At 35.9% G+C, this 22,803-nt stretch overlaps 1 protein-coding gene across 6 annotated transcripts in view; it reads right to left on the bottom strand.

Moving 5' to 3' along the window:
* HMCN1 (hemicentin 1) overlaps positions 1–22,803 on the bottom strand; it is a 551,288-nt gene that overhangs the window by 93,258 nt on the left and 435,227 nt on the right. For 5 of the 6 annotated variants that reach the window (XM_049868532.1, XM_049868536.1, XM_049868533.1 and 2 more), the window contains 13 exons: positions 19,048–19,235; positions 17,911–18,007; positions 11,572–11,733; positions 10,536–10,649; positions 10,217–10,419; positions 9,845–9,926; positions 9,602–9,733; positions 8,923–9,072; positions 6,237–6,396; positions 3,641–3,765; positions 3,215–3,398; positions 2,628–2,725; positions 1,410–1,688 (listed from right to left, as the gene is read on the bottom strand). In XM_049868532.1, coding sequence (XP_049724489.1) covers positions 1,410–1,688; positions 2,628–2,725; positions 3,215–3,398; positions 3,641–3,765; positions 6,237–6,396; positions 8,923–9,072; positions 9,602–9,733; positions 9,845–9,926; positions 10,217–10,419; positions 10,536–10,649; positions 11,572–11,733; positions 17,911–18,007; positions 19,048–19,235 — 1,974 coding nt within the window. The remainder of the gene's footprint in view (positions 1–1,409; positions 1,689–2,627; positions 2,726–3,214; positions 3,399–3,640; positions 3,766–6,236; positions 6,397–8,922; positions 9,073–9,601; positions 9,734–9,844; positions 9,927–10,216; positions 10,420–10,535; positions 10,650–11,571; positions 11,734–17,910; positions 18,008–19,047; positions 19,236–22,803) is intronic. The other variant, XM_049868535.1, reaches the window with a different exon arrangement.

Genomic DNA, 22,803 nt, shown 5'->3' with positions numbered 1-22,803 from the left:
CTTTCGAAGAAGACTCATCCACACCAGAGTATCACATTTTACTTACTTAGGGAACAGTGGAAACTCCCCTTATCCAACTGGCAAATCTCTGATTCAGTTCAATTCAATCCAACAAATATTAAGAGTTCTCTGCTGAGCCAAATGCAGTGCTAAGCACTGGGAAAAGAGCAATAACTAAGATGGATGCTGTCTCTGCCCTCATAGAGTTCAATATCTAGGAATGAAGCAGACTTTTAAATTTACTAAATAATTAAATTTTAATAGGTGTTATGAGAAAGAATTGCAAGGCACCTGAAAGCATATGCTAGCCCCCACCTAACCTAGACTCTTGCCAACACTCTTCTTGCTGTTCTTTGTGGAGTGCACTCTGGGCTATGCAAGGAGCCTGGGATGGGGGTAACCTATAGCTGTTGTTATATGCTATTTAGTTCCAACTCATAGCAACCCTATGTACAACAAAATCAAACACTGCCCGATCCTGCACCATCCTCACAATCATTGCTATGTTTGAGACCATTCTTGCAGCTACTGTGTCAATCTATCTCATTGAGGGTCTTCCTCTCTTTCACTGACCCTCTACTTTACTAGGCATGATGTCTTTCTTAGGAACTGGTCCCTCCTGTATGTGAGTAACCCACATCCTGGTAAAACACACACACAACTCCCCCCCTCAAAGGTCTTAATTATTGAAATAATCAGTTTGTTTTATACATCTTCCTGTCACTTCCCAGGTCAGAATTTTTGACTTCAAGAAAAAAATATATTTTCCCTTTATACTATTTGTTTGCATGTAGAACATAGAAATAACATTTTAAATATTTACTTTAAATGGACACAAGAATAAATAGAACTACACTATTTGAAATGAGTTTTCCAATTATAATCTACAGACTGGATCGTTTAAAATCTATTTGGAATAACATATTATAGCATAAATGTTACTTTTTTTTCATTAAATTGCTTTTATCAGATATGCTTTTAGTTCTTGGAAAAAGTCAAAAAGCTACTTATCAACTGGTTCTATTACTTTTCTCAAGGAATAACGTTTTACAAATAGGAGTTTTCATTTTTTCAGCCAGATAAGAAATATAATAATTTAAATTTAACATGCTTCAGGTAAGAGTAAAGGTGAATTTCAAAATAGAAATATTTCAAAATATGAAATATGCAGTTCTCACAACTTTTGTCCCATAGCACAACGATTCTCAGAATTATGCCTACTCACTAAGCTTTATTGCCACTTAATGTCCCAGTGGGCTCAAACACAGCAGCAACTCTGAGGACAGCACAGGGCTGGGCAGCATTTTATTCTGTTGTACATAGGGCCACTATGAGTTGGGAACGGCTCAAAACGGCACCTAACAACAATAGTTCTTAATTAGTCTACACTTATTAAAATGTTGACATACCCAGGACCTTCAGGATAAAGTGTTTGCTGACTTCTCCAGCTTCATTTGAGGCAATGCAGGTGTACCTTCCCGAATCTTCAATCTCTGCTTCGATGAGCTGAAGGACCATTCCTCGAGTGCTTATTGTCATATGGGAGTCAAGCTCAAGAGGCTGGCCATCTTTAAGCCAGGACACACTAGGAGTTGGAGTCCCATCTGTAAAGCATGTCATTGAGGTGGGATTGCCTTTGACAATTGTGGTTTCCTCTGTTCCCATTGTATTGTCCATATTTGGTGGTACTAAACAGAAAAAAGAAAGGCAAAATTTATATACAGATATTTGAGATTAAATTAAAACATTTAAATTGTTCTACAATGTTTCTATATAAAAAAATAGCTTATAGAAAATATATACTTTTAAAATTAGTATGTAATTTATTGATGGCTTTAGCATAAACACATGTATTAAGTACACTAGTTATTAATCTTTTAAATATTAGCACTCAAACTTCAAAAAATGTTTTCTCATAGGACATATAAGCAATGTATGGTCATTTTAAATTACTGTCATTTTGGACATTTTTTGGGTCACTTTTCAACTTCTTAGGTTTGTCTCTTAGTTATATTCTATGTAAAAGTTATAGTAGTATATTTTCAACTACCTTATGTGGAATAAAGAAAATAAGATTAAATTCTAGAGAAAATTTTATATAATCCAACAAAAGTCATTTGTAGACTGTAAAAAAGGGTTGTTTAATTGTTCTGAGATGTGCTTGGAGATTCAGGAATGTGGACAAGGAAATCTCAGTATTTCCAAAATTGTAGGCTTTGAGTTCTCTCTCTGTGCACATACATGCAGAGACACATATCCATCTACCCATATGCATTCATATTTTAAACACACTAAATGAGCTGCTAATATTATTAGATGACTGTCTTAACTTTCTCTTTGAATGAAAACTACTGTTCTTGTGTCTGGATTAAAATGTTATTTTTTTTAATTCACATCAGATCTACTGGAAAATTCCAGGTCAGAACAATATTTTGCCCATCATTGTGGTCCAACAAATATGGGACCTTTGGGAGAAAACGAATTCTTCCCTATTTAGCAAGATTCTATCTTACCAGTCTTTTCTGATATATGAGGAAGTCCATTTCTAAATATCTGTTTAATACTGGACCAAATATGAGCTTGATGCTGGACGCACAGTAAAGTACTAGGTCATTTCTTCAACCTACCAAAAACTTGAAGGTTGTAATGCTTATTATCCACCCCAGCTCTGTTGGAGGCCACACAAGTGTACACACCAGCATCAGACACCTGAGCTCTCACAATCCTGGAAAACAATTTGACACAATTACTTTGATCTCATGCAACATGTGCAGAATACAGATGCCTCAAATACAATTTATTTTCAGTCAGCTACTGAAAATATAACAACCTGAGGAGTGAATATTCTTCAAATATACATTAATAGAGAATGACACTAACATGAAAATCACAAGATTACAGTAGGTGTCTTCCTAATATTTCCTGCCATATACATAATTTTAGCTAAAATAGTAGTTCTTGAAAATAAAATTGTGATAACATGCTGTCTACGAAAAGATCCGTTTTGTATAAATTTACAAAAATATGAGCCTTTAAATAAGAATAAAAACATTTCAATTTTATATTTGTTAACTTCAATTTCTAAAAACACACTGAAAGAGGGGGAAAAAGTCATATTAAAAGCTTAGGAAAAAACATTTCTTAAACACTGTTAAGATGAAGGAAAGGTCTACAACTACAGTTATTTTGTTGTTCACACATAATAAAAGCTGACCTGATAACCTGCCCTCCCGGCAGTAACCGGATATGGGAGGAAAGAGGCAGAGGAAGTCCATTCTTTAGCCAGTTTATCTGTGGTGGAGGTGTCCCTGTGGCTCTGCATTCAATATTTATTGAAGTATCCAACATAGCCATTAGTTTCTCTGCCTCTTCTTGATTACCCTTGATTACAGGTGGAACTATGCCACGCAGAAAAAGACAGCGAGAGAGAGAGTGGAGAAGGAGAAAGGCACATGTGTTACTACTTCAAATCATCTCAACTACAATCACTCACATTTCTGCTCTATATCCAAGGAAACACCAGTGGTGTCACATTGTAACAATAAATGTTCCAGACATCTACTGCTGGATTTTCATTCCCACTGATAGATTCCTAAGGTAGAGGGAGCATAGCCAAAAAAGGGTGATATTTCAAATTTACCATAGACATTCAAATGAAAAATTCGGTCTTCTTCTCCAGCGGGATTAGTGGCGACACACGTGTATTTCCCCGTGTCAGTTTTGAGAGCGCTGTAAATGTTTAATGTGCTGCCATCTGGAGTCACCCTATGGGAAAGGTCATAGAAGAGGCACTGAGCTGACTGATGTGGAGCTAAGATCTGGAGGGCAGTAGTTAAGAGTTATGGCTGCTAACCAAAAGGTCGGCAGTTCAACTCCACCAGGCGCTCTTTGGAAACCCTGTGGGCAGTTCTATTCTGTTGGATAGGGTTGCTATAAGCCGGAATCCACTGGACGGCAATGGGTTTGGCTTATATTTTTAAGATCTGGAGGCACAGTGGTTAAGAGCTCGGCTGCTAACCAAAAGGCTGGCTGTTCGAATCCACCAGCTGCTCCTTGGAAACCCTATGAAGCAGTTCTACCCTGTCCTGTAGGGTTGCTATGAGTCAGAATTGACTTCAAGGCAATTTTTTTTTTTTTTTTTTTAAGATCTAGAATACTCACTCCAGATTGTTGTATTCTTTTAAAAATACCATTTAAAATGATGTCTTCATCTTGGATATAATAGTTCAAATTTATTTCATTAAGAAGTTGGAAGGCCGTTAAAGTCTGAGCTAGTAAAACTGATGTAGATTTCAGGCAACCAAAAAAATTCTACAATAAGGTGCTTCATATATCTAGTGCCTCATATATCAAATGCCTCCTTCCGAGAAAAAGGAAATACACAAAATCAGACTAGGAGTTCTCTATCTCAATCATAAATAAAGACATGTTTTTCTCAGGGTTAGAGTGTTTTAACTTTAGTTACCAATATTAGGTTTGAGTTAAAGGACAATTATAAATATTCTGGTGTGAAAATTGAATAATGTTACATACAATGAGAAACTGAAGAAATTATACATCAAAAATCTACCTACAAACAGCTGAGTAGACCCTTACTAAGAAGGAACAGTATAGGATAATTTACTTTAACTGTGAGAACAACTCTGTATCATATACATGATATACTGTGTAAAAATTTTTTCAACAAATTGCTTAAGCTTTTCCTTCAAAGCACATAATAGTAAATAATAAATATACAATTAGATCATTAAAGATATCTGAGATTACTGTATTATTAGTTCTCTTCACACACCACTAAGTAACCAAACAAAACTTTCTGTTAGATTACTATCTGTAGTTCCTCCTATAATAGTGCCTTCTCAAATCTCCCAGTGTTAAAAGCAAATACTCAAACTCTACTATATCATATTATTAAATATGATTATTCAGAATGAAAAACCATAGGTGGGTCTAGCTGTATTTCCTCTTCTTCGAAATATAAATTTTAAAATTCCATGAGTTTATCCATATGAGTAAACAAAAAAGCAAGTTGTAAACAAGAATGGAAAGTAGTAAGCTGACTCTGGAAGAATTACTCTATTTTACTGAAAAGTTGTTTCACATTTAAATCTACACATATTGCAAAGAAGTGAAAAAATATTTTTCAGTACTATGAATATAAGAAGTCTAGGATATTAATGTAAGAGAAGAAGTGATAGACTCGAAGTTCCTAAGTACAAATATTATCTCATATCTTTAGGTTCCACCAAGTATCTAGTACTTGGCATACAGTAATTATGCTGTATTAATTCGGCATATCAAATCAGCTAAGAGCTGATTTAATAAAAACTAATTAAATATTTGTTAACTAATCAGAAATGCTTATATCAGAGAATTAAAACTTACATCCTATCTCTAAGATAGTATTTGTAATTTATGTAATCTTTTTTTTGTAAACAGGAAAATGTGTAAATTATAATATATAATAAGTATAAAGAAATAACATTTATTTATCTTTCTTTAAGTTGCATTTATTCAACTGATTGACTAGAAAAAACACTCCAAACCCTTAAATTTAAAATACTGGTCTAAAGTGATAAACCTTCAGTTTATAATACATTTAATTAATGTCCACATGTGTATTTATGATTCTTCAAATAGTTAAAATAATTCTGGTATGTGTGTACAATGGAGCTTTGCGATAAAGTAATGCGGTAAGAGTACAGAATTTGAGATTGTTCCTCCAAAGGAATTTGTTGTTGGAAACAGCAGGAGATACTTGCTACATCATTATTCTATCTTTAATGTGGTCTGTGACATGTGTAACGAGTCAGATGAGAACTGGATTTTGGACAAACCACAATAAGGACTGAATTGGCTTAGGGTTTACTATGTCTTTTCTGAAAATAAGTCAAGCAGTACGGCAAGTAGACTATTTGGTGGTTTCACAACACAAAATAATGTCTAGGATTATTGATAATTACTGATTAGGATTAGTCACAAAACAAAAAGATAAAAGTTTGGCTCTCATAATATTGACAAAAAAAAGACCAAAATCTGGTCACATAAATTCTCCTTTACTTGTCCAAATTTCTATCATTTTTGTTTTTTTATCCTAATTTTAATCTTTGGTCAATATTATCATAGCCAAGTTCACAATGAACCTGAATTTAATATTTTTATTCATGAGAAATTGGAAGCATAAACCACTGTAAAAGACTTCACAATTTATAATGCAGCGGTCCTTTTAAACATACCGCATTCTTTCTGTTTCACCACTGGTTATGGGCTTTCCGCCTCCAAGCCACTGAATAACTGGAGTGGGGATGCCATTTGCATTGCAGGCCAGTTCAACATTCTCCCCTAGAAGGACACTGACTTCGCTCGGCATTTCGGCACCAGCAACACTTGGAGGAACTTCAGAGAAATAATTAGGGCTTTCATTGACAAGGTACACGGATAAAAACTCTAATGAATACAACAGAATCATAGAACAATATGCCATTTCTATTTCACATTCTTCCTAGATCAAGGTTCAGTATCAAACCATCATTAGCCACATAAATTATTTTTAAATGAGCAGTAGGAAAAGGAATCACTTCAATATTCCTGGTATACTTGTAAGTCAACATAATTATTTAGTTATAAGAGTTGGTGACAGCTGTTGATGACACCTCATGGGCATGCTTCCCTAAGTCCTGGCTGGACTCACTCTTAGTTTAATACTAAATAGATGGCTTGGAATTAATGATGTTCTGGAGAATCTTACTTTTTAATAAAATCTTCCATAAATTTCTGAGGAGAGTATCAATGTGGGTTATTTATTTCTCCATGAGTCAAATTAAATTTTATTTTTTCTAAACAACAGGTAGGCTTATTGTAGGTTTTAAGATCCATTAGCTTCTGTTTTCTTTTTCTATTTATCTTTGGTTTGCACTTTCAGGATTTGTTAAGAAATAACGTGTAATAAAAATACTGACAATGGTATTAGAAACTGATTTGAATTCCTGTTCCACATTTACTAGCAAACTTATGTAACTGCAATTTTGTGCTGGAGCCAGCTCCTGAGAGTCAATTTTGCACATGTCTTCCTTACCCATGTTCAGTGACATCACGTTGGTAGCCTGAAAGTGGCCATGGTGGGAGTACTTATACCACGGAAGCTGACAAATGCTACAAATTAAGGCCTTTTTGTCAGTAGAGTCTATGATTAAACATTTACCAATCCATCACTACACGATCTCTCCAAATCTCAGTTTAGTCATCCAGAAGGTGACGGTAATTATGCCAAATTTAGAGTATTAAAGATGTAAATCAATAACAATGCTAATAAGAGCCATCTTATATTAAGTATCTAATACATGACAAGCACTAGACTTTATGATTATACATAATATATATAATTTCTAGTCCAAAAACATCATAAAGTACATTTAAAGCCTGGCAAAATATTCGGTCATAACACATATACCATAATTGGCATTATTATTCTTAATGTGTTAAATATAATTCCACTTGCACTTTCCAACACTATATCTCTAATAAGCGAGTGTTTTTTTCCTTTTATGCTTCTGAAATCTCAAAGCATCACCAATCATTACATAGAGAGCACAAAACTGATACACGTGAACCTTTTTTTTGAGAAGCTGCCCTAGCTCATCATTTCCTGTCCACCTTATTTTAAATCTTTTATTGCAATTTAGGTGGAAGTTTACAGAGAAAGTTAGTTTCTCATTAAACAGGTAACATACAAATTGTTTTGCAACACTGGTTACCAACCATGCAATGTGCCAATCAATACTCTCCCCCTTCTCCACCCCAGGTTCTCTGCTTCCATTCATCCAGTTTTCCTGCCCTCTCATCTTTGCTTTTAGGCTGGTGTGCCTGTTAGTCTTGCATACATGATTGAGCTGTGAAGCACATCTCTCATGTGTGTAACTGTTGGCCCTATTGACCTGTCTAATCTTGGGATGAAGGGTGAACCACAGGAGTGACTTCAATACTGAGGTAAAAGGGTGCATAAATTTATTTTAATTTCACTTTTATTTTCAATATTTTGGCTTCAGCTTTAGCAGAACGCACAACAGGTAAAGAAAATATTCAAAATTTCATTTATAATTTATGAAAAATGGTTTTCATAATAACCATAATAAAATTATAAAAAACAAGAATTTCAACTTATTTTCAAGTTAGACTTCCTTTTCATTTTAAATATTGAGTCAAAAGTCATAATCAGAGGGTTATTGAAAGTCAAAATTATCTACATATTTTCTTCAGTGCTCATTAGTCTGCTGGAATAGTCATTCACTAAATATTTGTTGGATGGATGAATGTTCCTTATTCTCACCCCAAAAGAGTGTAAGATTTATGTTTATTTGAAATTTATCTAACCTCCTACCTGTGGTTAGAAGAGAGTGCACACTCTTCATGAATTAAAGCTTACTTAGCCCTGGTGGCAGAGTGGTTAGGAGCTCAGGCTGCTAACCAAAAGGTCAGCAGTTCAAATCTACCAGCTGTTCCTTGGAAACCCTACGGGGCAGTTCTACTCTGTGCTATAGGGTCTTTATGAGTCACAACTGACTTGACGGCAATAGGTTATCTATATAAATAAGAATAGTTCTACAGGGTTAGAGTCAAATAAATTATGCCAGTTTTAAATCAACAAATAAAATTTAATATAATATGTATTGCAGAAAGGCAACAATTTAGTAAACATCAAAAAAAACAGAGATCATCGAATTTCCATTTTCTTCTTCCATATATATATCCATTTCCATAAAAACAGAATCTACTGATAAATGCAGGACAGAAAATTGACAATATTTTTTGTTGATTTAAAGATATTTTGCATTATAAAATATCTTTTTAAATGTAGAGTTACTTTGAACTATAAATGGAATATGACAAAGAAATTAAAGATGAATTTCAGTGTACCCCACATACCTTGAATTGAAAGAATGTAATTTTTCTGTGCCTTTCCTTCCACATTTGATGCAATGCATGTATAGTTTCCACTATCTGACCACTGAGACCGGGCAATTTGGAGTTTGCTACCTCCAGACAAAATATGAACTTCAAGTGAGCCAGAATTTTCTGTAGTTACAAACAAAGCAAAACAAAACATAAATAAGCTTTATTTTTAATATCACTACAATTCACTACGAAAATATCTTGCTTTATATGAAATAAATGTTTCACAAGTTCTTCCATTGTACTTTTATTTTAAATGAGACTCTAATTTGAAAAAAAAAAAAGATAAATACTTTTTGTAAATGAATAATTATTCTATGGTTGGTCTATATTTTAAGCTTATATTTCATTACATTACGTTTTCTTCAAGGGAGCCCTGGTGGTGCAGTTGTTAAGTGCTTGGATGCTAACCGAAAGGTCAATTCTCAGAAGAAAAACGTGGCAGTCTGCTTCCGGAAAGATTACAGCCTTAGGAACCCTATGGGGGCAGTTCTACTCTGCCCTACAGGGTTGCTATGAGTTGGGATCGACTTCAAGTTTTCTTCTAGTGAACACAGCTGTGAGCACAATACTGAAAATGTGCTAGTTTTTAAATGTAGTCAATTAAGAACAAAAGAAAACAACCACAAAAAAAAAAGCGTAACTGCCTTACCTATAGGCTTGTGGTTTTTTAACCATGTTATCATGGGAGGTGGGATCCCAGTGGCATCACATGTTAAGGTCACAGGATTGCTGATTGTCCGAACAACCTCTTCTTCTGCAGGCCCTTCAATACTGGGTGGAACTATAAGAAGACAGAAAAAAAAATCATTTACCCTCATTAAGCTAATGAGGACAATTTCTTTCATTTGCATATCTGGGGGAAAAAAGAGTTGTATTAGAGTCAGATGCTCACCATATACATTGAGGTGGAAATTTTTATCATCCCGTCCTGCTACATTTATAGCTCTACATACATACTGGCCTGTGTCAGATACCTAAAAGAAAAAGATACTATTGTATGTGCTCCATTACGTTATAGATGACCAATCACACTGTTCCAGCGTACATTAAATCATCAGTCATCTTTATGCTCAGATGCCCCAGCTCTTATTTCCTTCTGCAATCCTTCCATTATTTTTGAGAAAAGAAGATTAATGGCATTGAAGACTTAATTTTTTATTAAAAATCATTTTCCCTAGAGTGAAGATAATATGCAACTTCCAACTATCTATCTTTTCCATCATCCCACAAAGGAATGACATAAATACAAGAATCAAAGATGCACCTCAGCTTTCTTGATGTGTAGTGTTTGTCCGTCTACTAAAATCTCCACGTGAGTGGACTCTGTTATCATCCGCCCGTTCTTATACCAGGTGATGACTGGAGGTGGAACAGCGTTTGACTCACACTCCAATGACACTGAAGTTCCCTCTCTTACATTAACTACAGAGAGAGATTCACTACCACGATCTTTAATGCTTGGGGGCACTGAGGGAAAGAAAACAAAAACAGAAGCAATTTTTTTTTTCATTAATGTGTTCAGATAGAAATATCTAATACCAGTTTAAAAATGAAATGATTATATGAAGAGAGTAAAAACAAACCATAAACAGTCAGGGAAACTTTTTTCTTGCTTTCACCAGCTTGGTTGATAGCTATACATGTATATTCACCACCATCAGATACCTTGGCCCGAATAATTTGTAGAGTTCGGCCACCTATAATACAAATTGAACAGTGATATAGAGGTTGTTCTCAGTGTTTAAGATAAACAGCAAAATCTGTCCTTTCACTTGGAGTGAAATGGATATAGAAGGAGTCCCCATTTAAAATGGAAGAATCGAATCAGTTTTATTTGATCCTTGCTTTATCATTGATTCTACTTCCTTATAAAGGAAGAAATTCACAGGATTTTTCTCCCCAGTAACCCAGGATGGGTCATAGAACTGTCTGATACAGGTTCTAGTGAACAAATAGTAAGTATACTTAGGAAAGATATGCCAAAATGCATTTTCTGTGCTTAAAATCATCTATCCATCTATTCTCAAAGAACTTTAATATTGATTAAAGCAACCAGAAAATTTATCCAATGAAAATTTATCAGTCTACCACTCCCACAGAATTAATAAGTTGTTCCTGAATTTCAAAATTTGTTGAAGAAGACCTTGTTACTGTGCTTTCCCACTAAAATCATAAAAGTCTACACAATCCTTATCCTAATGGCTTTAAATGGGTAAAGAGAGGCATTTAATGAGAACAAGTAAATGAAGCAAGAAAAAAGTTTGAAAAAGACTAAGGTGAAATGTCATTTGTAGTGAAATAAAGAAAAATGTGAACACTTATAAGAATATTATTACATCACATTACATTATATTACACTATTCCATTCCACACCACACCACACACCACACCACATCACACACCACAGCACACCACAGCACACCACAGCACACCACAGCACACCACAGCACACCACACCACACCACACACCACACCACACCACACCACACCACACCACACCACACCACACCACACCACACCACACCACACCACACCACACCACACCACACCACACCACATCACATCATATCATGTACCACCTAATATTAAAGAAACTTTTGAGAATAATAGATTCCTTACCTGGCACAATGAGAGCATTTGCATTTGGGTTGATGGGTTGCTCATTCTTGAGCCAGCTGAGATCAGGAGGTGGAAAACCAGAGACCTCACATGTCAAAGAGATGAAATTATTCACCACAACAGTCACATTTTCAGGGTTAGGACCAATGATACTTGGAAGAACTATAACAGTAAATGTATTAAAAGTAAAATCTGATGTTATCAGCACATACATTCCAATTTACTAAATATAAGCCAAATCACTATACTCTGTCAAAGCACTCAGTTCATGATATCATTAGTACACTATGAATTATTATTCTGGTTTCTACAAATACCTAAAACTTTTGTAATGAAAACCAATCTAGTTGTCTTTCTTCTTAGCATCCCTTATTTCTTCATCAAATTCATTCCCAGCAGTTTCATTTTTCCCAATTGAAAGAGTACCAGAATTTTCAAAAACAGATATTCTGTATTTGTAAAACACGGTTGGCAATTCTTTAGATGGTTTTGTCAATGTACAAAGACCTTTTATTAAGAACATCTGAATATTCTTGCTTTTAATATTACATCTTTATTTAAAGCTTTTCTTTCTTTTTAAACCAATGAAAGACTCTTTGGAAATTTAATGTTATGGTACCTATAAATAAATAATACAGATTATTTTTCAACAATATAGATTGATGACTTTTGAGGTGAACAGAAAATATAAGAAATAAACAATAGTATTAAGTTCCTTGTTAAAAATCAAAAAGTAACTCAAAAAACAAAAGTAGTGCTGAAAGAAAAAGTGGACTAAAAACACAATGATGCAACACCATTTATCTATATTAAAATATATGCACATGAAGTAATGTGCATTTCATAAGAGCACGTGCAGGTGGGAGTAAAAATGTCATGCCATTTGAATAGTTTTGTATGAAGCACATGGGAGAATACAGGGGAGGAAGGGTCATAAAAATGAATGAGTGAATGAATGTATGAATGAATATATTAATAAATAAGACATAGGTCTTGTTTATACTAATGAAGACAGTGAGACATGAACTAAGAAATATAATACAACACTTTGTTGTATTAAGACTGAGGTCTTAAACAACAAAAAGTAGAGCATGAGAAAGACAAAAATCTCTTTTTTTCTTTAAATATTATATGATTGATCATTTTTCATCCATTAGTTAATTCTAATATTCTTCATTCATTCCTTCATTCATTTATCAGACACTTATTGAATGGCTACTGTATGCTAGACATTGCATTAGGTGCTGAGGGTGCAGTGTGAAAAACATTTATACAATACTCATATAGATTTAATGATCTAGTGGGGTTGCCAGGTGTTGAATTAAAAACAACAGCTAACATTTTTTGAGGGCTTACCCTGTGCCTGGCACTGGTCTAAACACTTCACATATAGGATCTCACTGACGCAGCCTACAACCTTATGTATTAGATACAGCTCTTATCTGTACATAATAGAGGAGGACAATTGAGGCATAGAGAGGTTAGTATTTGCCTAAGGGTACAGAGTTAGTTATTGGAAAATACAGATTTGGAAACCAAGCAGTCTGGTTCCAGAGTTCTTTTCCTAGTCACTATTCTGTACTACTCTAGTTTGGGGACCAGGAAACCCTCCTGGAGGAAGTGACATTTAAGATGAGACCTGAAATATGACCAGGGATTAGTTTAGTAAAGGAGAGAAAAGGGATGTGGCTTCTGGAAAGACGGCACATCATACGCCCCCTCTATAAGGGCCAGTATGTGACCCAGGCTGACCAGAGTACCATTGTGGTCCATGTGAGGACACAGGACCCAAGCAAGATCAACTAGAATTATTTTTTTAGGGGGTTTAGTGTGACTTTTGAGAGAGAGAAGGTTCGCATTACACTTTGGACTGCATGGAGGACGAAGTGTGAAAATTGAAGAAGCCCTCTTGTTACCATATGAAATTTAAAAAGAAGAAAACAGGGCTGATAACAGAGAGAGAGGAACCAGATGGAGAGAACAGTCAGAAAAAGAGAGATTGAGAAATGGGCAGAGTGAGACTGACAGACTGAAAAAGGCAGAATGAGAAAAAAAAGTAGAGATACACAAAGAAAGGGAGAGATACCCTAGACACATACACATATAGACACATCACGCAGAAACATATGCCCACAGGCACATAGAAGGACAGGGAGCAACACACTCATAGGCACACATACATAAAAAGACACATGTGGGGAAAGAGAGCCACAGGAACTTGATCCCACCAAATAGGGAAAAGAACATAGGACGTAGAAGGCTAGCAGGGTTTGAAGAGCAAAGGGCGGGGGGTAGGAGTAAAGGGCTAAGTAGATATCCTACAGGATCTTCTGGGCATCATTAAGAATGTTGAAAGCTATCCTAAGGGCAACAGGAAGCAGAAGGGTGGTTTGATCAAAAAATAATTTTAAAACTATTTGCCTGCAGCAGAGAAAACTGATTAGAAGGCTAGCAGGGTCTTATAAAAAAGTTAGGAGGCTCTTGCTGTAACCTGTGCCAAAGATTATGGTAGCTGGATCTGGAATGGTGTCAGAGGATCAAGTAAAGTGGGTATCTATATCCCAGACTATTTTGTAGGTAGGAATGTCAGGACTTAGTATTTATGGGTTGGGCTGAGGCAGGAAATGTTAGGGATGATGCTTAGGTTTCTGGCTTGAACAAGAGGTAGGTGGTGGTTTCCTTACTGAGAGAGAGATCACTGGAGGAGGAACTCATTTTGGGGAAAAGGTAAGGAGCTCAGTTTTATATGTGTTGTTTCAGGGTGACTATTAAAGACATTAATGCCAATAAGAAGTAGATATTTGGATAAAAGATTTGGGGCTGTTGGGGAGTGGGGCTGGCTAGAGTCAAAATTTTGGAAACTATTTGCACATAGATAGTAAGTAAAATTTGGTAGTGCATGAGATCACCTAGGAAGAGAATAAGCTCTAGAGTGCTAAGAACTGCAAAGTGTAACAGTTGGGTAGAGAAGAAGGAACTAGTAAAGACAGAGAAATTGGAAAGGCAGGATATATACACAAAGGATGTGGGTGTTCCAGAAAACAAAGGAAGATAATTTTTCAAAAAGAGGGGGTCAAGAATGTCAAATGCTTGGAAAGATGAAGTAAGAATGATAAGGCCTGAAAAGTGCCCACTGGACTTATTAACAAGGATGTCATTTGATGAACTCAGTGACAGTCTCAGTGGAGTTGTGCTGGAATACAGAATGCAGTGGTGGGAGAAATGAGTGGGAAGCCAAGAATTAGAGACATTAAATACATATGGCTATTATTGGAGCCCTGGTGGTGCAGTGGTTAAGAGCTATGGCTGCTAACCAAATGGCTGGCAGTCCGAATCCACCAGCTGCTCCTTGGAAACCGTACAGGGCAGTTCTACTCTACCCTATAGGGTCGCTATGAGTCAGAATCAACTTGACAGCAGTGGATTTATTTGAGAAGTTTGCCTTGAAATGGGGGAGAAAGATAAGGAGTAGCTGTAAAGAATTGTTAGGTCTAAGGGAAGCCTTTTTTTTTTTTTTAAATGAGAGAGGTTATTAAATTTACGTGCTGTTAGGAAGGAGCCAGTAAAGAGTGAGAATTTCCATATTTGAGTTAAAGAGAAGAGACAGATTTTTGAAGAGGTGGTGGACAGTGATCTAGAATTCAGGTGAGTGTCTGGCATTGGGAAGGTAGAGGGATGCTTTTCCCCTTTATTGTAACAGGAGAGAAAGAAGAAATGGCAGAAACAGGTGCAAGAATGTTTTCAATTTGACGGTAGGAAGCTGAGGCGATTTTTGTGATACCTCCTTTTACCCCAGTAAAACAGGAGGTGAAGGCATTTTCCCAGAAAAAATGCAAGGGGGATGTCTGGCATTTGGATGGAGGGGTGAAGGTGTGTGATAATCATTAGGGAACAGAGACCAGAGGAGGTAGGCCAGGCAGTATGGACAGCCCAGTTGACTCTAACATTTCCTTCAGCCATGGTTAGCTCTATAGGTAAAGGTACAGTGCACTTGAGAAATGTATTGGGGGGGTAATAGAGAAAAGGAGCCCTGGTGGTGCAGTGGTTAAGTGTTATAGCTGCTAACCAAAAGGTTGGTAGTTCAAATCCTCCAGCCACTTCTTGGAAACCCTATGAGGCAATTCTACTCTGTCCTATAGGGTTGCTACAGGTCAGAACCTACTCAACGGAATTTTTTTTTTTTAATAGAGAAAAGAAGCTAAGTGAAAAACCTCTGAAATAAGACTGCCTGGGTTAAAATCCTGGTTCTGCACTTGCATTCTGTGTAACTTTGAACATGTTACTTATTCTTTCTGAGACTCAGTTTTCTCATCTGTGAAAGAGGTATAAAATGGTACCAAACACCTGGAGTTACTGGAAAAATTAAATGAAAAAACATACATAAAGCCCTTGGCACAGCACCTGGTAGGTCAGTTTATATAATTAAACAGTCATTATATTGTGGTGGCACAATAGTTAAGAACTTGGCTACTAATGGAAAGCCACCTGGTGGCTCTGCGGGAGAAAGACCTGGCAATTTGCAGCCTAGAAAGCCTTTAGGGAACAGTTCTATTCTGTCACATGGGGTTGATATGAGTCAAGAATTGACTTGATGGCACCCAACAACATATTTTGTTGTTGTTATAAACATGTAGAGTTGAGCTTTTGTGGAGCAAAATTGATGAAAAGATAAGGGCTAAGACAAGTAATTAAAATGCTCTTCTATCTAAGTTAAGCTGGATGGGAAGGAAAGTGAAGACAGGAGAGAGTTAAAAAAAATTGACAGGTCAGTAGGCTTAAGGTTAGAGTGAGAAAGCATAAGTGTAGTGGAAGATAGTAAATGGTATGGCTTTAAGTGAAAATAATTTAAATGATTTCCCCCTCAAAATGACTTTTCCAGTATTTAAATGGGTTTCTGATTGTGGTTGGGAGTTAAAGACACCATTAACTGGTAAAGGAAGAAACACAGCCTGAACTCCATTTCTTAACAGTAAAACAACAGTAGCTACTTCCTCTCAAGTCACCTGGGGCTCCCACTTTATATTTCAACTGTGTAATCAGAAGAGAAAATATGATAAACAAACTGCAAATATTTATTTAGCAACTACTACAACTCCAGCTCTCACTCTAGGTTTAGGAAGACTGAGATAGGTAACACCTAGGAGCATTTATAATAAAGTAAATGGATAGAAGTAAAGATACAGTCTCATAAAAAGAACACAAGCAACAAACGTAACTGCTATAATTGGGGTGTTTATAATCTGCTCTTGATTGCATAGGGGAGGAAAAAATTAATTCTGTCTTAGGAAATCAGGAAAAATAACATTTTTGTTTTTCAGCATTTATTCTACTATACAGAATAGAATGTGTGCTTTCACAAGGATTATATACATTTTAAGTTTATACATTCTGCTTGGGAATTCATAACACAATTGTTTCTACCTTGGTTAGATTAATCCATCCAATAAGATATTTATTAAGCACCTACTGCATGTTAGTGACTGCGCTAAGCACTGGGAATACAACTACAAAAGTATTTCAAATGTCCGTTACACAAACACCAAACACTGCCAGATATCAATACTTGCATATATATGACATCAAAAAAGAATGTCATGATGTTAAGTAAAAGTATTTTGAGGAGAGAATTTTTTTAATAAGATAATTTTAAATTTCAGCTATTCCTAAAATGAGCTAGAATTTTATATATGTATGACATATGTAAAAGAAATCTTTTGTAATCATCGTTTACAATTTCCGATTTAATATTCTGGAAGCAGCTGTACCCTAATGGGAAAAAACCAAACAAAAACAGACAATTTTCTTGTGGTTTTTAGATATCCAACTGCCTTTTTTTTTAGCAACAAAACAGTATTTATGAAGTGTCTAGCATGTATTGAGAACTTCATTTTGATGAAGTTTGGTGAATGAATTAGGTGAAATGGTGCTCTTCAGGAATTACCTAACTCCACAAAGTGATTTTTTCTTCTTTGTGAGTGAGTATATCAGGCACGGGAGGATATAGCTCAACATGAATCCTGAACTTGGAGAAAGACAGTGGCTCTAATGTCATATAAACTTGTAATGTTTGGAATTTCAAATTTTGATTTTGCTTTCAAATACATAAGAGTAACTAATTCCTCTTGAGGGACTGAAATAATATAAAAATGGGCTTCCTAGAAGATTTGTACTTTATAAATCCTTGTTATGGTGGGAAGAAAAAAAGGAAGAAACTGAATGAATGCAAGCTCTACACATTGCCCAAGTTCAGAAGTGTGAAATAAACTTACATAATCTAAAACGTGGTTGTGTGCTTTTTCATGAATAGTCTAACAGATGTTTTTGGAACTGAGATCTTACCATGAACATTGAGGTTAAAATATTTTTTGGCACTTCCAGCTGTGTTCTCAGCGACACACACATACCTGCCGATATCCGTTATTTGAGTATTTAGAATCTAAGGAAAAAAATGAAAAAATTCCAACTAAAATTTTTAATACAGCAACTTGTCATAATTGTCATTAATTTTTTAGGATTAGGGATATAACACATATAATACATATACTTTCTAGTTAATACCAGATGAACATAAAGAAAATTATACATAATAGTGCTAATGTTGACTTTTATAAGTCAGGTCAATCAAATAACTATTTATTTATAAAGATTTCCAATCAGAAAAGGCAGTTTTAAAGGTAGTTGTGGTAGATTGCCTACAAAAATGTCCCCAATGGTTCCCTTACTTCCCCATCCACACCTCTTGTAATGTGACTTTGAAGTTCCACTCATCAAGAGATGGAGTTAAGATGCGAATGAAGTCTAGGTTGGACTTATCCCTTGCTTTGACCAAGAGTGTGATGGAAGTGACCCTAAAGAGATGCTGTGACCTTTTTCCTACTCTTTTGGAACGCTGTGACCACCCTGTGACTATCCAGGACTAGTCTGCTGGAGGAAGAGAGATCACATAAAGCAGTATCAGCGAGTTGTTGCAGTTGAGGGCACAGATACGTGAGGGAGCCCAGCCAAGATGAGCAGACTCACAGCTCTCTGCAGACACACGAGTAAGCCTAGCTGAGACCAGAAAACTTGTGAGCTAAATAAATGCTTCTTGTTTAAAATCATTAAGTCACTTATCAACTATCTCATTTTCTGACATTTTGCACTTACAACAATAGTAAAAAATCTATTATCCAACTATTTTGCATATTAACCATGTATGTCTGGCAGTAACAAACGCCGAGGTGTGAGGCAAGAGGTCGGCCGTTTAAATCCACCAGCTGCTCTTTGGAAACCCTAGGAGGCACTTCTACTCTGTCCTATAGGGTTGCTATGAGTCGGAAATGACTTTTTTTTTTTTTTTTTTTTTGTATATGGCTACACATTTTTACAAATAAAATATTTAAAACCAATATAAATTATTTTACAAGTAAAAAAACAATTTTTATAAAGCACAAAGTCAAAATAGCTTTCCTTTTTAGGTTAGATTTTTGCTTTTACCTGCATAATTCTTCCATTAGATAAAAATTTACGATGGCCATCTTCTAGCAAAGGCTGTCCATCTTTTTGCCAGGAATTCCTTGGAGCTGGGCTGCCACTGGATAAACACTCCATCAGCGCGCTCTTGCTTACCAGTACGGTGACCTCTTCAGGGAGGTCACTATTTGCTCCCTTGATAACTGGTGGCACTAATAAGTGATTGCAACGGAGATATCAATGGGAAACAGGTATTTTCTAAATTATTCTAGTTTCTGGTAGTTTTTAAAAAAGTTCTGCATGATAATAAAGAGCCCCATAATCTTCAGTGACATTTTATACTATTAAATTTGGGTAGCAATAACAATATTCAATTTTATATTTTTTCTCTCCCTCTTCTTCACCTACCTTTGACTAGCCTTTCTCACAATATTATTCCCATTTAGCTTAATCCCAGCTCTCCCCCAATGCATCTTGTCCTGCTTCCACTATGACTGTGATTTTCAGTCATACAAACAAGTAGCATTTCCACGCATGAATAAATATTTATGTCTATTTGGTCATCTAGACTAGCCTGATAAATCAGATCCTTTAAAGTATAAGCGTTCAGATTTGGTCTCATTTTCAGTGGAATCCTTTGGGCTATTCAAACTTTGTTTCCCAGCATCAGTCTCGGTGGCCTCAGCATCACCTTGGAGCCTGGTTAGAAGTGCAAATTCTCATCCCCACCAAGACTTTAATTAGAATCTCTAAGAGAAGGTCCATAAATCTGTGTTTTAAAAAGCTCTCCAGGTAATCCTTATGCATGCTAAGTGTGAGAAGCCCTGCTCTAGATTTTCCTACACATATGCATCCTTGTTTATAATATTATTAAAAATCCAGGTATATGGCTACCTTATGGTAGTCAGTTATGAGAAGTCACATATGCACACAATTTTTAAAAATAGAAATGTTAGGTAAGCAAGACAATGCATGTCTTTTCCTCTTTTGTAAATGCAGAAATTCATTTTCAAAGTGAATAGGCATTTTTTATTTTGTTTTGAAAGCCTGGCTATTTTATGTTTCACTCTCTTAAAATGTGTTGTATCTTTAGCAATTCATAAAGGCTGCATGTTTTATGTAGATGCAGTCTTGTGATATTTGGGTCTCTCAAAAACTAAACCAAAAATCTGTAAAGAAAAAAATCACTGTTACGAGGACATAATAGGGTTGCAATGTTATTTTACATGTATATTTTTACATTCCAAGTTACGTGATTTTTAATATACTTTAAATAACATAAAATATATAACTTGAACTGCAGATTGGTAAATAATAAACTAGAGTTTCAGATTGAATGAGGTTATGACTCTCTGAAAGCTAATTAAATGAAATATTGAGACATAAAGACTTAATGCTTTTGACTGGAGCTGAACCATTAAGAGCTACTATGAAGTACACTATTGGTTCAGCAACTGGTATGTAGAGGCCTGTATGACAGCTCTCTGCCCTGACCTGCTTCTCCAGCTGCTTTAGGTGAAGGTTTACAGAGCAAATTAGTTTCTCATTCAACAATTTATACACAAACTGTTTCATGACACTGGTTCCAATTCCGGCAGTGTGTCATCACTCCCTCCACTACCACCCCAAGTTCCTCATTTCCACTTGTTCTGTTTTCCTGCCCCTTCCTGCCTTCTCCTCTTTGCTTTTGGGCTGATATTGCCCTTTTGGTCTCACACAGATGACTGTTCTAAGGAACATTTTCCTCACAGATGTTGTTTATTTATAGGCCTGTCTAAAATTCAGTTGAAAGGTGATCTCTGGGAGTGGCTTTAGTTCCAAGTTAGAAAGGTGTCTAAGGGCCATAGTCTCGAGGGTTTCTCTAGTCTCTCTCAGACCAGTAAGTCTGGCCTTTTTTGTGAATTTAAATTTTGTTCTACATTTTTTTCCCACTGTAACCAGGACCTTCTATTATGATCCTGGTCAGAGTGGTCAGTAGTGGTAGCCAGCCACCTACTATCTAGTTCTTCTGGACTCAGACTAGCAGAGGCTGTGGTTTCTGTGGCCCATTAGTCCTTTGGACTAATTGCTTCCTTAAGTCTTTGGTGTTCTTCACACTCCTTTGATCTGGATGGAAAGAGACTAATAGATGTATCTTAGATAGCCGTTTGAAAGCTTTTAAGACTCCTGTCACTACTCACCTAAATAGGATGTAGAACAATTGTTTTTATGAACTATGTTATACCAATTGACCTGGATGTCTCCTAAGACTACGGTCCCTAGCCTTCAAGCCCAGTAACTCAGTCCCATGAGGTGGTTCATTATATCTAGAAAGTTTCCATGGCTATGGCTCCTGTGTGTTCTATTGTATATAAATATACAGGAGGCACATACAAATATATATAGAAATGTCCACAGTCATACCTATATATCCACATGGGTGTACTCCCATACACTCTCTCCCATCTATTCTGCATACATATCTACCTATGTATCCACTCATAAATTATTGTTCATTATTACTGTTGTTGCAGTATTGTGTATGTTATAGTATAGTCTTTGCCTTTTACTCTTGCGTACCTCTCAGTGTCTTCCCTTATCTTGATTATGTTTGAACTGACTTCCCACATATAGTGTATTGCCTTTCCCTTCACCACAGTTAACTCATGTCTACTCTCTCCCTCCCATCCCTGGTAACCATCAGAGAATGTTTATTTCTGTGTGTAAGCCTTTTCTTGACTTTGTATAATAGTAGTCTTATACAATATTTGTGCTTTTGTAATTGATCTATTTCACTCAGCATAATGCCCTCCAGATTCTTCCATGTTGTGAGATATTTCACAGATTCATCATTGTTCTTTATCTTTGTTTAGTATTCTATTGGGTGTATGTATCACAGTTTGTTTATCCATTCATTGTTGATGGGCATTTAGGTTGTTTTCATCTTTTTCCTATTGTGAATAATGCTGCAATGCACATAGGTGTGCATATGTGTATTTGTGTTACAGCTCTTATTTCTCTAAGATATATTCCTAGAAGTGGGATTGCCAGATCATATGGTATTTCTATTTCTCACTTTTTAAGGAGTACACACTGTTTTCCATAGTGGTTGTAACATTTTACTCTTAGTTTATTAGTTTTCATTAACTCCTCAGATGGTTCCTCCTTTGACTCCATTTTTCTTTTCCTTTCTCCTACTTGTAAACGATCCCACAGTGATCTTCTTTTGACCTTCTCCTATTATTTCTATAACACTTTCTGTTGGGAATCTCATGGCTTTGAATATCACTTGTTTATAGATGACTCTCGAATGTATATTCTAAGTCCAGTTCTATTTCCTCCGGTGTAGTTCCATATTTCCAAATGCCCATTCAACATTTCACAAAAGTATCCTCGTACCATGTCAAATTCGGTACGTCCAAAACAAAATTCACTTTCTCCCTTCCCAAATCTGGTCTTTTTCCAAAGTCTTTTATTTTTATTAATATTGCCACCACCGTCTTAATTGCCTGCGATAAAAATCTTAGTGCCATCTTATACTCAGAAAATATAATGCTTCATATTATGTAATCACTTCCTCTGTGAAATCTTCCATCCTGATTACTTCCTATACGCACCCATGACCACTTCTTTAGCTTTAGTTCTTTTAAAGGAAGCATCTATTTGCTTCTGCTGCTAGTAACATCACCTCTCTTTTCCGCTGAAGGAACACTTCTTCCACTTTCAGTGCAGGCATTCACAACAGTGGGCACACAAACTAGGCTTCATCAGTCAGAACACTGCAACCCTTTGGCCACTGTA

This window comes from Elephas maximus, chromosome 24 (assembly GCF_024166365.1).
Source record: "Elephas maximus indicus isolate mEleMax1 chromosome 24, mEleMax1 primary haplotype, whole genome shotgun sequence".
NCBI lineage: Eukaryota > Metazoa > Chordata > Mammalia > Proboscidea > Elephantidae > Elephas > Elephas maximus.
This window is presented reverse-complemented; position numbering and strand designations above follow the sequence as displayed.